General features: G+C 40.3%; 1 protein-coding gene across 1 annotated transcript; it reads left to right on the plus strand.

Moving 5' to 3' along the window:
* The first annotated feature begins 234 nt into the window (after positions 1-234).
* On the plus strand, positions 235-16,908 carry LOC137791883 (hexokinase-1-like). Its single transcript, XM_068587132.1, has 21 exons — positions 235-585; positions 6,052-6,214; positions 8,720-8,868; positions 8,994-9,113; positions 9,340-9,435; positions 9,548-9,647; positions 9,789-9,972; positions 10,911-11,066; positions 11,185-11,272; positions 11,568-11,713; positions 11,863-12,055; positions 12,162-12,273; positions 12,579-12,727; positions 13,757-13,876; positions 14,190-14,285; positions 14,366-14,465; positions 14,543-14,726; positions 14,860-15,015; positions 15,244-15,331; positions 15,925-16,070; positions 16,740-16,908. Exons 1-21 carry the CDS (start codon positions 523-525, stop codon positions 16,885-16,887), a joined length of 2,757 nt encoding a protein of 918 aa, XP_068443233.1. The 5' UTR covers positions 235-522; the 3' UTR covers positions 16,888-16,908.
* Positions 16,909-17,567: the final 659 nt, after the last annotated feature.

The raw sequence follows: 17,567 nt of genomic DNA on the forward strand, positions 1-17,567 counted from the left end.
TCTGTCCCTCCCCTCCCAATGTAAGCAATCCCTTTCTGTTTCTTTCTTCCGCTCCACCAGTTTGCCTCAGAGGCGTCACCAGCCAATCACAGAACCGGCCACGCGCACTCTGTAACCAATGAGCTCAGAGATAGTGAGCAGAGCTCATGTTCTGGCCCGCCCAGTTTCTCTCTCTCTCCCTCTCTCTCTCTCGTTCTCGCTCTTCATCCTGCAGCTAAACTTGCTGTCTCACTCATGCTTCCTGGCTGCACTCACATGCTCAGAGAAAGAAGAAGAGCCTTAGCCGCATGAAGAAGCTCTGTCTATTTTAAACCGGATTGTACTCAGGATATTTGTATCACGACGCGTAACAGATTGTATGCACAATCTCAAGTCAGAGCAGAACTTCAGTTTCTTTGTTTTACCTTTGATTTTAAGGATTTTTGCCCATCTAACTGTAGGTCGCCGTGTGTGTGACAGACAGCGAGGAAGTGTGTGTTTGAGTGAGTCTGCATGCGTGTGTGAGAGAGCGATAGGACCAGGATGATTGCGGCCCAGCTACTAGCCTATTACTTCACTGAACTCAAAGATGATCAGGTTAAAAAGGTGAGTGCTTTCTGGTTCTTCTGGCTCCATTTCTTTAAATCATGTATGTACGAGAAAGACTGATAGGGAGAAAAAGATGAGGCTGAGAAGAGAGCAGAGCATGTGTCTGTAGAGGTCATTGAGTTTACTCATACTGTCATCATCATAACTTTGCTGAAAGATTAGAGTTTTGCAGTGCAGGTCACACCAGGAAGTCTTTATGTGGTGCATGTCTCCAAGGAAGTGAATAAAACGTAGAGCATTCTGGGGATGAGGCGCTGTGGTCATTTCACAATGAGTTTATATTGTAAGATTGGAATGATCTGCCTCAGTGAGACGTGTCAAACTGCACGGGTGTGTTTGTGTCATGGGATGTGTAATGAGACATGACTCACAGGTAGTTGCTGGCATGTGTCTGGGAGGTATAATGAAGATAGAGGCAATGAGGAAAAAAGGGATGAGCCGAGAGAATAGACGGTATACATTTACAAGAGTGGTAAAAGTTATTTTAGGGGTCACAAAGTTTGTTTTTATGTTCTGGTTAAAATGATATACTTGAACTTATGTGTTTACCCTAAAAGAAAGAGAAAAGATCGATCTGAGTACAAATGAGGGAAAAAAAAAGTCCCTAAAGTTGATTTTTGTGGCTTCTTTCGGTAAGTTAAAGTAGGTTTGAATAATTTAAAAAAAAAGTTCAAGGTGAAAGAGGAGAAGAGGGACACGAGTAGAGCGCCATGAATGTGTGTCTTTCATAACCTCTCAGCTGAGTGTGGGGGTGTGTGTCGAGGAGGTGTGGGGGGGAGGGATGTGGGGGTGTGGAGGTGTGTAACAAACACAGCCCATGAAGTTGTCCCATGAAGTATAACTGAGATAGAGAAAATTAAAATACTGTCAGACCCATTTTTTGTCCTCTTGTTTGTCCTTGTTAAGATATTTCCCTTCACTAGTTGTAATATCACATTGTGTTTAAATTTGTATTTCGTCCAAGGCCATGTCTCCACAAGTGCAGGGTCCCTTTAAGGTCGCTCCCTGATGATGTCACACATCATCAACTGTAGATTCTGCATCATACGCTGTTTTTTTTCACGGTTTCAAAGAAAAGAGTTCACAGCCTCCTTTCTTCATGTCCCTTTCGGACTGTAGCCACTTTTACCAGTCTGGTTGAATCTGTATTCACAAAGTTGTGATGCCCAGATGTGCTGAATTTAAATCTGTGAATTAAAAGACATTTTTCAGCAACCAGGATCTGATGCAATGCAACACACCTCCCTCCCTTTTTACTCATGCTCTCTTCCTCTCACTGCCTCCCTAAAATAGGCCAGCTTTGAACCATGTGATCATAGATGACAGGAGGAAGGCTTACACACACACACACACACACACACACACACACACACACACACACACACACACACACACACACACACACACACACACACACACACACACACAAAGTGTGCCAGGTGTGTAGCTATCGTGTAGCTTTTCAAATTAAATGTATCAGCCTGCCTCTCTGTGTGAACATCGACATCAACTTCTCTAATGGGGAGATTGTGAAACATACACACATTTAAGCAACCACAAGGGAAAGTTTACACATAAACAATTCACTAAGACAAACTGTGTGTAGCTGCAATTATCTGAGTGTGTCCCCACTTCACTCAATCCACTGCAGTGTCCTTGACTGTACTCTTTGATACTGTGTGTGTGTGTGTGTGTGCGAGCGAGTGACAGAAAAGTGCACGAGAGGGCAGTGTAGAGGACGGTATTTTTCCACATGGCAATGCTGTGTGCACAACATCGTGCACACGTACGTACACAATGGAGTCAGGTTTCAGTCCATCCTTAAACCACCTCACAGTGACGAGGAGAGCAAGGCATTGTTGAAAAGAGGAATGCAAACAGAAAAGAAAGGAAAAAGAAAAAAAGAGTGTGTAATCTTATCTTCAGGCGGAGTCAGAAAAACTTGTCAGGTGTGTTGAGGGAAAAACATGGCTTTTACAGATTCATGTGTACAGACTCGCACAACACAGAGGCTTTTTGTCACCTTATCAAGAAATGTCATTTTTCTCAACATTAATGAAAAAAAGTGGAAGCTCCTATTTCGGTAAAAAAACAACAACTCAAATCTGATGAACATGAATCATACATGCACACAGAAGTTTCTGTTTTCATGTAATGTTTAAAAATCCACAGCAGAGATCCAAGCTGTGAGAACAGATGATGCTCTGCTATAATAAAACGCTTATGCATGGTTTTTGGCTGCAGAGTGCTGAGTCATAGATGCATTTTTTTCAAAATACTGCAGCAAGAATTGAGTCAGAGTTCAGTGGTTTTCTTGTTGTTCAACGTGGAGAATTGTGGACAATGCCTGCTTTTAATCTGCTCCTTTGAAACCCAGCCCCCCTGGGCGGCTAGTACCACTTTGTAATTTAAGTAGACTAACTAAACATGCATTCTCATTCAATTAGCTGATTAAGAAGACATTCAGAATTTAACATAGAGTTTCCAACATCATAAGCCGTTCGAATGCAATCAAAATGAATGAGTTGTCGTGTTTTTTTATATCATGTATTGTTTCTTCTTGTCAAAATATTGTGCTTACATCACCCACAACTTTAACTGCAGACAGTTCGGTTGGAGATTGTGTGTTGTGCTGCTAGCCGCTAGCCTCTCGCCTGAAACGTGAGGAAGAGTTGGCTACAGCTTTCTAACTCCAAGTTTCTTTTTATTGTCAATCTTGTAGTTTCCAGCCACATTGATCAGATTTCTCACAGTTCCTTCTGGAGACATAAAAGGCTTCATGCAAGTTTTCACACATGTAGCAGCTCTCATTAACAGACATTGATGTGTGAAAGCAGTGTGTCACCATGTGTGATGAAACATAATGATGGGAAAGATTTCCTAAATTCTAAGTATGCAAAATGCAAAAAAGCAAGTATAATAAAAGCAAGGCAAGTTTATTTGTAAAGCACATTTCAGCAACAAGACGATTCAAAGTGCTTCACATAAAACCATTAAAAGCAGATTTAAAAACAGTGAAGAAAACATTAAAACATGCAAGAAAAAATACAAATAAAAAAATAAAATAAACAAAGGCTGGATGAACTCGACCACACGTACTGCAGAGCTGCAGACTAGGGTATTGATTGCCAATAGAATCCCTGTACTGGCAACCATTTCACATTACAGGGATGCATATCCAATTTGATTATCACAAATAAACAGAGGTGTCATTGTGGGTCAGTTCAGGACAATGCAAAGTTGGGAGAAAAGCCAGAGCTTTCTTATTTACTGTGGATCTTTATTCCTTATTTGGCCATAAATTAAAAATGTTTATCACCTAAAACCCATCCATCAGAAGTTTGATGTAGAGACTGCTGATATTTGTAGTGCAGTAGCTCCAACTCGTATTATACTCTGCTTTCATTTCCTCAGGTTGGACAGCTGACCTCGGTCAAACAGGCCACGTGCAAAATTGCAGATACAAACGCGACAGGCTCAGTGTTTGCATTGTTAACCGGTTTGGTGCCTTTCCATAAGGGCACAGTGTCACATAAGGACAGCTCAGCATACTTTAAAACTTCATCAACTGTATTTATCCTGTATTTAACAAGAACAAAGCAGTTTTTAAAATAGATACAATATGCTGTTATACATACTTATATGTTGCAAAGAGTGAATTTATACCAAAATCTCTCAATTGTCATCTCAATACTTCTCCTAAATAGGATCCCATTCTGAACGCATTTGGTGGTAGTGACAGGTAGAAGGTGCTGTATTTGTCTACATTGCGAAAGAAAGAGAGAGGTAGACTGTTTGAGTGCGTTTATGGAGCTAAGGAAATAACAGATGCATGTTGTGTCATGAGAGTGAGGCGTTAAGCACCAACATGTCAGTGCTTGTCAAATATCTCTTCAAACCACCAATTCAACCTCAATTCAGGGTTTGTTGTGGGCCCGTCCAGCAGATTTACAATGTTGTTTACTGACTTTATCAAGGTGAGAGGTAACATTTAGTCAACTGTAGGCTCCTGCGTGACAAGAGTATGTACTAATGAGCTTTCATCCCAGAGGCAGACTCCACATTTAGCCAGAATATAGGGAATGTAACACATTAGCAGTTGGACAGTGCGGTTCACATGTATGTTCCTCTTTATACATGTTGGCCCACAACTTGTTTATACTATTTAAACCTGACTGCATGGTTAAACAGCAGACCAATAATGTCTGTCTTCATGTTAAATCCTCTACATGTATGACGAAAGTTAAATCTACCCTTTACAATGGCAGAAAACACATGGGTCCGTATCAAAACCGGAGTATATTTCATTGATTGCCTTTATCTGTTTATTTTCTGAAATAAAAATCCAAATATAATTTCATGCTCAAGGAAATCTGCTGATTCAAAAACACTGTTTTTATCTTTAGTGTTGGCACACATTTACTTAATGCAATCTATTTCTATGGTCAACAGATGTTAAGTACACTCACACGCAAACTGGCATTGTCCTGAACCAGTTACCAAAGACCAAAGCTAGGAAACCAGTTTAGGACATTAATGTGTGATTTCTAAAACAGGAAGTTATAACATTCATATTTGATGTCCGCTACAATGAGTAATACTGATAAATTATCAGATGGTTGAGACAGATGCATACAAACATTGTTCGTATGTGATTAATCATTCACACGAGCATGTTTGTGTCAACTATTTAATATATCTCACATATTCTGCTTATCATTTTTAAGAAACTGATTATAATACAGTTATGAGTTAACGTTCACTCCACCAGGAACTATTTGTGCGTAACACTACTAAAGTAGTTATTTGCTTCATTATAGTGTGATGCAACAATGGATTTCACCAGAATTGTTTAACATCCTGTTCCTGAAAGGCCAGACGGTTTACAGAGGGCGCAAGATATGCAGTATGTGCAAGAACTGCTGATAACAACTTTAGGGCACACCTGTTTGGTCCCTCTTGCCCTCATCATTGTCGTACCCGTAATAAAGTCACAAGGAAGGCCTTGATATCGGCACCGAGCACGGAGTCTCCTGTTCTTCCTGGACTCGCTGTGTGTCACACTGATGAAGCTGTGCTTTTCATTAGATATTGACTGTGCAGTATGACCACAGTATGAATCATATAACTGCCCAGAGTTTCATTGCACTACAGCAATATAAACAAAGTTGTGTTGTTTTGTGGCTCTGATTTATCTCTGGGTTAAGCAGAGCTGGGATGAATTAGTTCAGGAAATGGATTAACGTCATGGATGAATAACAACATTATGGATGGGTAGTTACTGTATTTTCTGCGTCATCATGGTTACAGATAATAAAGACTGTGATTACCAAAGGAATAGTCATGTGTGTGTGTATCAATTTATCTCAATTGTAGTATTGCTGTGGTTACAGTTTTCGAAGGATTTTTTTTAAGATTAGGAAAATTAATGGCACTAATATTTTGTCTGATGTTTATTTTCAGATCGATAAGTACCTGTACTCCATGCGTTTCTCTGATGAGACGTTAAAGGAAATCACACAGCGGTTTCGGAGGGAGCTGGTCAAAGGACTGGGCCGTGACACAAACCCCACGGCTGTGTTGAAAATGCTGCCAACCTTTGTGCAGTCAATTCCTGATGGCTCAGGTTAGTAGGCCAAACCTCAAACCCAGCTTATTAACCGTGGTTGGATTATCTAAACTCCATCCAGTCAAGCATTTATCCAGCGGTGTATAAAGTACCCAAAAGCCATACTTGAGTAAAAGAAAATATACCTTCCTGAAAAATGACTTAAGTGAAAGTAAAAGTCACCTATTAGAATACTACTTTAGTAAAAGTCTTAAAGTATCTAATATGTTTTGTAATTAAGTATCAAAAGTATCTTTCTGATATAAAATGTAAAAGTACAAGTAAATGCTGTTAATTAATAAGGAAAGGTTTTATTTTGAAAAAATGACCAAATACATCCGTCTGTGCGTCTTGACACATTTCAAGAGGCTCCGATTGAACGTGATACGTTCCCCAAAAAATTAAACTTACAAGTCAGTTTCATCTCTGCCGGTGTTCGGGATTAAAATCAAGGCAGAGTATCCCGAGATCGCCAAAATAACATTGAAACCCTGCTTCCGTCTTTGTGAAGCGGAAGTTAAGGTGTAGACAGGACAAGAAGGTTTACGTTGCGGAGTAGACTGGACATAAAGAACACACGTTGGGTGTCATTGTCTCCCGTCTCCCCGAGATGGGACCTGGTTTGTGAAAATATTGTCACGTAACCGGTCCGTGGCGTACAACAGGTTTGGGACCGCTGGACTCGGGGATGTAGAGGGCAACTGCATAATATTGTGATCCTCCAAACCTGCTCGGTGGAGTCTGTGTTCCACCACAGTACCTGATGTCGGTCTCATGATTTGTTTCTTTTCTAAAGATACATTGTATTTTGTAACGAGTAACAAAGGTTTCAGGGAAAATGTATGGGAGTAAAAGTATCAGTTTTCTTGGCAAAATGTAGTGAAGTGAAAGTCAACAGAAATATAAAATATCAATCACACAAGATTCATATCTTGTGTGATTGACTATAATAAAGCTTATTCATATCACGCATATCAAAACGAGCAGCAAATTGTTTCACAGACGGACAATAAAATAACAACACACTGCCAGATACGCACACATTTCCAACATATGAATACATCCCAATGAGGTCTGCAATTTACAATTTAAGTCAGAGCTAGCGGGATGTAACATTTTCTTTGGCTTTTTTTGAAGGGAGCTAAAAACTGTCCATCTTGACTGCATTTATTTTAACACCCCAGGCTGCTGCCGTCTGCTCTCGCCCACTTTCCAAACAAGAAGCAGCTCATCTCGAACGAGCCTATTATGTAATTGACTGCTGCACGCTGTCTAATCCTGATTTACTGCAGGCGTTGTGCACTTGTAATTCAAAGGAATTGGTTAATTTCTTGTACTTTGGGAAGAAAGTGTTCGTCGACTTAGACTGAGGTACAGATTGTATTATCTCTTAGTAGGATAAATAATGATGGAGGCGAAGCTCCAAACAAGGATCGGCACAAAAGAAAACCTATATCTACTTTCGGCCACAATGTGAGAACACACACATGGAAAATAGCGATGACAGTGTTATTCCATTGCTCCGTTCTGACTGCTCCTTCCTCAGCAGAAGATTATTTAAAATTGGAAGCAAAGAATTCAACCCAATTATTTGAATCCATGATTCTTTTTTGCCGACTGACCTCTGTTGCATTTACGTTCCTTTCAGATACACTATCAGTCAGTCTGCACCACTGACCTGACCTTGCATTCTGATCCCCACAAAAAGTTGTGGGACACGTTATGTGAAAACAACACTGGTTTAGGTTGAAATGTGTCTGATACTATTAGAACCTTTTCTCAGATTCAACATACTGTGGCATTTCTACATTTTTACAAAATGCTTCCCAACAATTTTAGAAAATCATGTTTAGAGTAATGTTTACTTGTAAATGAGTTCATATACAAATAAATGGGCTCTTCTCTGAACTCTGCAGCAACACCAAGAATGATCAACATTAAAAGGCTGTACAGTAAAATATATATAAAACTAAGAATAAGTATAAATAATAAACCAAAAGATTACACTACATTTTTAGTTAATCTTTAAAATTATTACTATTTTCAGCTAGATTTTAGCAAACCTACAGTATACACACTGCATAGAAAGACAAACACAAAATGTATGCATATAAAAACACATACACTGCAAACCGTCGTTCCTTTGTATTTACTTACGCTCTTCTATATTCTATTTGTACGAGTTGATCGGTGGCAGCTTCATCGCAAAGACATAACTTCTGAAACAACTTTATCTTTCCATACATTGCTTCTTCCCCATGTTGCTGATAGACCATACATTGTCTGAGGTTAATGTAAAGTAATAGTGAGAGCTTGATTTGTTTGCCAAGCTAACAGGAGGGAGACGTACTAATAATGCACGTCTTCCAGTCTCTGGCCGTTGCAGTTAAATGTGTGTTCTTAAGCGAATGTCAACTCTTTGTTATGTTCCTGACTGCACAATTACATTTATTACACACACACACACTCTATCTTTCCTCTTCTTGTATCTCCCTCATTTTCCCACGTTTTCTGACTTGACAGAGAAGGGAGACTTCATTGCGTTGGATTTGGGCGGCAGCAACTTCAGGATCCTCAGAGTCCGAGTGAGCCATGAGAAGAAACAAACCGTTCAGATGGAGAGTCAGATCTATGACACACCAGAAGACATCATTCACGGCAGCGGAACAAGAGTAGGTTCATACTGACTCACTCACTCACTCACAAACACATACACACACACACACACACACACACACACACACACACACTTCAGCTCAACCTGAGATAATCTCTCCGCTCTCCACCCGTGTTCCAGCTGTTCGACCATGTCGCAGAGTGTCTCGGGGACTTCATGGAAAAACACAGCATCAAAGACAAGAAGCTCCCGGTCGGGTTTACCTTCTCCTTCCCCTGCCAGCAGACTAAACTAGATGAGGTGAAACAAATAATAGTAAAAATGTAGTGACGCACGACACTTTCCATGTATTATTATCATTTTGTATCTTTTAGTTATATATGTGACGATTACCAGTTGTATTGGAGACCTGATCCACTATAGTGTGTGTTCTAGGCTCTGACCAACAAAATCAAGTTTCTGTTAAGTTTCATATCTGTCTCTTTCCCTTTTCTCACTTCTCTCTCTTTCTCTCTGTGGTTTTCAGGGCTTTCTGATCACCTGGACAAAGCGTTTTAAGGCCGGGGGAGTGGAGGGAATGGATGTTGTCAAACTGCTCAACAAAGCTATTAAGAAGCGAGGAGTGAGTTGTCTCAGTTGACGAAGTTATCAACTTCAACATTTAGTTTGCTTCAAACTGGGATGCAGAAAGGCTCAGACGACAGCAAACGTGTGTCTGCTTTAATTTGTTTCAGGACTATGAGGCTGACATCATGGCAGTAGTGAACGACACTGTGGGAACGATGATGACCTGTGGTTTCGATGACCAACGCTGTGAAATTGGCATTATCATCGGTACTACAACAACGTGCAATGTCCAATAGACAAGAGTATATTTGGCATTGTTCAAGTAAAATGGACTTCAATATTCCAATCTGAGAAGAAGAATATAAATGAGATTAAACTGTCGCGATGTTTGTATTTCTCTTTGATTAGGTACGGGCACCAATGCGTGCTACATGGAGGAGCTGCGTCACATCGACCTGGTGGAGGGAGACGAGGGCAGGATGTGTGTGAACACTGAGTGGGGAGCCTTCGGAGACGACGGCAGGCTGGAGGACATCAGGACAGAGTTTGACAGAGAGATAGACCGAGGCTCTCTCAACCCCGGCCAACAGCTGTATGTCAAACCAAAACTATTGCGTTGACAGTTTTTAATCCCGTTTTGTTCATGTTCATCTTTTTAAGCCGCGGAACCACAGAACCGGCAGAGGATTAGCTGTCAGTAACTCAATCAGCTGTTTCCACTGCTGGGGCCACATGGGATTTTAAGGGTTACCAAAAACAGGACATGCCCAAGGAGGTAGAGCGGTTGTCCACGAGGAAGGTCGGGGGTTTTGATCCGTGGTCCCTGCAGGTTGAGATGTCAAAATATCCCTCAGCACGATACTGAACCCCATATTCCTGCATGTACATATGTATTGCTCCGGATGAGCGTGTCTGTATGGCAGCCACCAGTCTATGAATGTGTGTGTGAATGGGTAAAGACTGGCCTGTGTTGAGCGCTATATTAATGCCATCCATGTACCATTTTCCATCAGTGTTTTGTTCTCCAAGAGACTAAAGATACACATGTAAACATAAACACAATAATACTCATTCAGTGCTAACGTACATTTGATCACTGCTACGGATAACTATACAATTTCTCCTTTAAATATGGGCTGTAAAATGTATCAAATCATTATCCTCAGTAAGTAGAACGACCCCATCACAGAAGTCCTGCACTTTCTTGATACGACTAGCCGAGTTAAAAGCGGTGACCTTTGTTGGCTCTCTGCTCTCCTCTTTTCCCCCTTTGGAGCCAAAGTCTGTTCAGTTTCACCATGAGAGTTGCAGCATCTTAAAATAAGCATATTCAATTATTTTTCAGAAATGGCGATAGGCAGAAAAGGTTCAGTTGCTAAAAACTCATCTGGTGGCATCTTTAATTATTAGAGAACAGTAATTATTTGGTAATAAGATTAAAGTGACAATAATTCAAAACTCTGAATATTTAACAAGACGTTTTTTTGGAGTTTGTTTCACCCACCTCTCATTTTATCTTTCACGATGTAGATTTGAAAAGATGGTCAGTGGTATGTACATGGGGGAGCTGGTTCGTCTCATCCTGGTGAAGATGGCCAGAGAAGGCATGCTGTTCGAGGGAAAGATCACCCCCGAGCTTCTCACTAAGGGGAAGTTGGAGACCAAACACATCTCAGCCATAGAGAAGTGAGTCCCACTCCAGGCATAAATAACATGCATCTTCTCAACTGAGCAGATTAGATAAAACTACATGACAAAACGTTATGTACCAGCCCATCATTGCTTCTTTTTCTTTCTTGTTTAGGAGTAAGGAGGGGTTGAGCAGGGCCAGAGAGACTTTAATCCGACTTGGATTGGATCCCTCAAATGACGACTGCATCGCTGTGCAGCATGTGTGTATTGTTGCTGGAATAGCATTTGAATCTTGTGAATCCCTCTTTCCAGAGATGCCCATTTAAGACCGAATTAAATTCATTTTTAACAGTATTTGTGTATTTCTGCATTTTTTAAATTGAGATTCCTCTAATCGCAACCATGACAATGTAAATTTATTCTGCCATATATTTTGTCAACATAGGAGATATATGTTGTAATATCTGAAAAGGGGTTGAATAAAATAAGCTAGTTTATCTTATCCTGCAGATTATTAAGTTTGGATGTGCTGCTTGATGGGTTTCTCTCCCTCAGGTTTGTGCCATTGTGTCTTTCCGCTCTGCCAACCTGATAGCTGCCGCGCTGGCAGGCATCCTGCTGAGGCTAAAGGAGAACAAAAACGTGGCGCGTCTCCGAACCACTGTAGGGATCGATGGCTCACTATACAAGATGCACCCACAGTAAGTAAAATTAAGAATAAAGATATTTACATTTATGATGTACTGCTATTTTGATGTTTGACTTGTTATTTGCGTTTGTGTTTGGAAATATTTTCACCATTTCTGATCAAATGTTCTCTCCTGATTTAACTCTCTTTAATGTATTTCAGATATGCACGGCGTCTTCATAAGACAGTCCGTCGTTTAGTCCCAGATGCTGATATTCGATTCCTCCTGTCAGAGAGCGGCAGTGGAAAAGGAGCAGCGATGGTGACAGCCGTGGCCTACCGACTCGCTGAACACTCACGAGAAATTACACAAACGTTGTCTGAATTCCGCCTGACGACAGAACAACTGCTGGAGGTGAGGACAGGGAGATTAAGTAGTGTTTGTATTTGTATGTGTTTGTTTGTGGGCACCATTCACTGTGTGTTGCATTACTATTGAAGATATTCCTAAATTCCTCCAGGTAAAGAAGAGAATGAGGATAGAGATCCAAAATGGCCTTTCAAAGAGCACTCAGGAAGCAGCTACTGTCAAAATGCTGCCAACTTTTGTAAACAGCACTCCTGATGGCTCAGGTGACACACGCACACACATCCAGATACATATACATACATACATTCATTCATACATACAAACTATTGGCCCAATTCAAAACCTGAGCTTTCTATTTAGTTTTTATTAGAATACAAACATGGCCAACAATAGTAACATCCGAGTGAGTGAACAAACAAACTAAGCAAGGAATGCCATTGAAAGTTATTAAAAAAATTCTTCTCCAAAATGCAGACAAGAATTTAGATTTTTAAATTGACATCCTGAGACATATCTCTGGTTTCTGTTTAATTTATTTATCCATTTGTCTGCCTGCTTCGTTTTTTAGAACATGGCGATTTCCTGGCTTTGGATTTGGGAGGAACCAACTTCAGAGTTCTTCTGGTCAAGATTCGCTCTGGCAAGAGGAGAACAGTGGAGATGCACAACAAGATCTACTCCATTCCTCTCGAAGTGATGCAGGGCACAGGAGAGGAGGTGAGCTCCGTCAGTCATTTCATCCGTTAATCTGTGTTAAATGGACAGTAGTAACGCAGACCATGTTTTGTGGCAAACGTCAGAGGGGTGGGTAAGAAACTTTGAACTTAACCTCCTGTTAGCTTGTCGGTCCTGTAAAGATCAGCGTAGTTCAGGGTTGTGACGCTTAGTGGTAAGTGGATAAGATAGACGCAAAGAAGAAGGTCGATACGTTAGAGGAAGACTTTTTCGAGATTAGCACTGAGTCGAAACTTAGATTTGAACTTGTTCACCATCTGAGTCTAATCCTGTCTGTCACCTTTGGCCTTTTCATCCTCATCTCACTCCTGCATGTGTTTCTCTTAAGGTAGCCCAACCTGAGGGCTGGCTTATATGGCCAAAATATCCATAACAATATCTCAAAATATAGCATGTGTTCTGGTAATGCCTTAGATAAATGAATAGTCTGTATAAAATAACCTCATGGTAATCTGTATTTTATTTATTTCTTTACATTGTGTGAATTAATACTTGAAAAGTAGTCAGTATTTCCCCTTGTATTAATATTTTATTAATACATTTGAGTAAGTGTTTGTTTGCTTGTTTTAATCATTTTTTAATTGTATTAGAATATATATCGATATATGATTTCATCGCAATATGATGCCATTAGAATATGATAAATTATCATATTTAAGTCCAAAGTCCTAAACCTTGATCACGCTACAAAATCAACTGCAGCTTAGTCGGGTAATGTTCTTGTTCATGGTTCTCTCCTGCATCTTTGTTAGAGGTTGTTGCAAATCAATTTGGGTTATTATAAAGTGTCTTCTTGCCTGGAATGAATAGTGTTAACTTTAATTGATTCAATAAGGGACTTGAATTGATTGAAACCTTTGAAAGAGAGCTCTGATCTGATTAATCTGGCAAGTAATCAGTATTAGAGTTTATCAGTAAAATAATAATTGCTGGAAACTCAAAATGGAGCAGAAATATTTAAAATAAATGAATACTGTGGTTTCATATATTGTCATATCTTTCTTCTTCCAGTTGTTTGATCACATTGTGCAGTGTATCAGTGACTTCCTGGACTACATGGGGATGAAGAACACTCGTCTTCCTCTGGGCTTCACCTTCTCGTTCCCCTGCCGACAGACCAGCCTGGATGCTGTGAGTGTACAGCTCTTCTTTCCTCTCTGAGACGCTGAACTGCCTCTTTCTTCCCTGGGAATCTTAAATTAGCTGCATCTGCAAAATGGGTCCACTGATAAACACTCATATTGCCAAGAGGAAAATCCAAAACACTGTTTTGTGTTCAAGTTTTTTAGCAACACTGTGTTTCATGAGTGAGCCCAAATGTAGAGTTTTATGAGCCCTGAGCAGACCACGACATCCTTGTACCCTATGCAAAAATGTTCATCTTTAATTTAAAATTGAATTTAAACGTGTGTGTGTGTGCGTGTGCGTGTGTGTGTGTGTGTAGGGCATCCTGGTGACCTGGACCAAGGGCTTCAAGGCGACAGACTGTGAAGGAGAAGACGTGGTGGGTCTGTTGAGGGATGCCATTAAGAGGAGAGAGGTATGCTACGAGCAGCCGCATCATTCAGTTAAACATGTGTGGACTGTGGAATTGCGTCATATTATGTGTTACTTCTTTAGGAATTTGAACTGGATGTTGTGGCCGTAGTGAACGACACAGTGGGAACCATGATGACCTGTGCCTACGAAGAACCCACCTGTGAGATTGGACTCATTGCTGGTTAGTTTCCCTTATATTCAATTTTTTTTTATAAATATTTAGCTTGCTGTGCATCTAAGGTTTCTGTCTGATTATAGGCACTGGCAGCAATGCATGTTACATGGAGGAGATGAGGAACATTGAGATGATAGACGGAGATGAGGGCCAGATGTGTGTCAACATGGAGTGGGGCGCTTTCGGAGACAATGGATGTCTTGACAATATTAGGACAGAGTTTGATCGCGCTGTGGATGACTTCTCCCTCAATCCTGGAAAACAAAGGTTCAAAACACACACATACACACCCACACGTCCATGGTTATTAAGACAGAAATCCTTTGTATCCTTGACTCATAAATCACTTTCTAATATCTGTGGATTCATGTGCATGTTTTGTGCTCGCTTGTTTTAACAGATATGAGAAAATGTGCAGCGGCATGTATCTTGGCGAAATTGTGCGAAACATCCTAATAGACATGACCAAAAGAGGATTCCTGTTCAGAGGACAGATTTCTGAAACACTGAAGACCAGAGGCATCTTTGAGACAAAGTACCTCTCACAGATAGAGAGGTAAGAATTTTGAGCACTTTGTTTGTGATTACTCCAGAAGGCAAAAAGTAATCTGGACTTTTGTCTCCAAGCTGTAGAAGTCCCAGTAGATTACAGCTCATTCTGTAGAACAGCATTTGCAACTAATTATCTTTTCTTAATTCACTGTTCCTTTTAAAGTTGTCCTTGAATTAAGTTAAACTTCTCTTTTGCTGTTGGCTCAGTCTTTATATCTTTGTCTTTCTCTAGTGACAGATTGGCTTTGCTGCAAGTGAGGTCCATCCTGCAACACTTAGGGCTTGACAGCACCTGTGAAGACAGTATCATAGTCAAAGAGGTAAGGTACAGTGAGATACATATGCGTGCACATCAATCATAACTATATTATAATATGTTTTCAGAATTTTAAAACATAGCACTCAAGCAGTATCTAATCCAGTCTGAAGTTATCATCACAAACACATGACCTGTATTGCATCCTAAATGGATTATGAAGCGAATAAACACCCATTTGACAGTTTATTGGTAACATACTTATCCATAAACTGCCCATATACAGTTAAATCAACACCTTTCTAATATAGTTTCAATACAAAAGAACAATACATCATTTATGAAGGTATGATTTATCGCATTCATGTTTTATTAGACTGATTATATTTTCGCTAGGTGTACTTTATAAACTGTAAACTGAGTGTAGATAGTGGACAGTGAACATTGTGAAGGGATCCAAGCCTCACAATACATTGTTATCACGCTTGTCTTGTGAAAAAGGCAGACACATGTGACCATACAAGTGTCAGCAGAAACTGACATGTTAAGATTAATTTCCAATGTTTGTGAAGAGATATGATATTTTCTGTCTTCGCAAACTGCGTACACCAACAGTCAGGTAAGTGTTGCAGTCACGATAATTTCATTGTTATACAGGTATGTGGGGCAGTGTCACGTCGTGCAGCTCAGCTGTGTGGGGCAGGAATGGCGGCTGTGGTCGATAAGATCAGAGAGAACCGGGGACTGGAGCATCTGAACATCACCGTAGGGGTGGACGGGACCCTCTACAAACTACATCCACAGTGAGTTATTTCATCAGAAGCAGAGAAAACTATTCTCTGTCCCCTTAAGAGTCTCAGAAACTGAGATAGGAGACCAGGCCATTCTGTTATGTGGTACTTTGACTTGTCAGAAGGACTTGTTTAGACACTTGTTTACCTTATTTACATGACAACTGTATTTTTCATCCCTGGGTGTGGAAATTGCTCGGCAGTCGACGAGTAAATACAGACACAGGCAGGCTCAACCAGTTATGGACAACAGTGATGAGCAGCAGGTCATTTTAGCTCAACAAATAAGTGTCCCTGTTGAGTGACGCTTTACTAATGAACTAACCATGTATGGGATGTGTTGATGTTTCCTCAACACGAGAGAGATACCTGAGGTTAAATTAAATCTATTACTTCACCTCCTGTCTTTTAAGCCATGTTAGTTTTATTACATGACATTCACAAATTGTCTAATCCTATCATTCCAACATCACTGGAAATGTCATTCATGCGAGGCTAACAACCAGAAAAGTCCGTCCCTTTGCTCAGACAGGTCTTACTGGCTTTCTGGAACCTGCAAGTTTTGTTTAACTTGTCAAACATGTAACATGCTGCTCTCATTCACTGAATTTTTTTCCTATTTGGTACAATCTTCATCACTTCACTGTTTAACATGTTGTCAAATCTGTTGTCTCTGTCTAGTTTCTCCAAGTTCATGCACCAGACAGTAAAGGAACTGGCTCCTCAGTGTGACGTCAACTTCCTGCTGTCAGAGGACGGCAGTGGGAAAGGAGCTGCCCTCATCACGGCAGTGGGCTGCCGCCTAAGACAAGAGCTGAACAACAAATAGAAAATATCTCTTTTGTCTTGATGTTATCGTTCCATTTTTATGAGTTAACCCTCTCCCCCCCTTGTCTCCTGTCCTCCTAAAGCCAACCAGTCCAGTAAAGTATCACGCTCCTGTAGCTGCTTTTGGCGTCTACATGATCCAGAGAGGAGATAGCTTTCTCTGCTGTTAGGTAGCAGAGAGTCAGGCACTATGTTGTAGTTATATTATCTTATAATAACCCATGTAACAATACCCAGACTCTTAAGATTGTTCGTAGCTTAAACTTATCTCTATAGATAAGACACACTCATTTAACTCTTGTACAGGACAGATAATAAAAAGAGTCCACACATGAGCTGTTTATCATCGCCATATGGAGGAATCCTTTGATAATTGCAGTCTGTTAAAATGAACCAAGTACAATCGTAGAAGGACAATTTCCAAAAGCATTGCAGAGAAACGTTAATCCTGGCAACATGTTTCGGTAGATGCAGGGACATAAACACACAGCTTAAGACCAAAGTTTCCAAAGTGCGTCTGCTGTCTGCTGCAGGATACTGACTGTCTCTACATCAATATGTTAAAGGAATATGCGGTTAAATATTAATGTGTAATGAAGTGAAAAGAAATATTTTTGCTTTAAAATGTGTAATATCTTACCCAGATATTATACAATATGTTATAAATACATTATTGCTATT

Source organism: Clinocottus analis, unplaced genomic scaffold (genome assembly GCF_023055335.1).
Source record: "Clinocottus analis isolate CAN_PGR_092001 unplaced genomic scaffold, fCliAna1.0.p SCAF_1, whole genome shotgun sequence".
NCBI lineage: Eukaryota > Metazoa > Chordata > Actinopteri > Perciformes > Cottidae > Clinocottus > Clinocottus analis.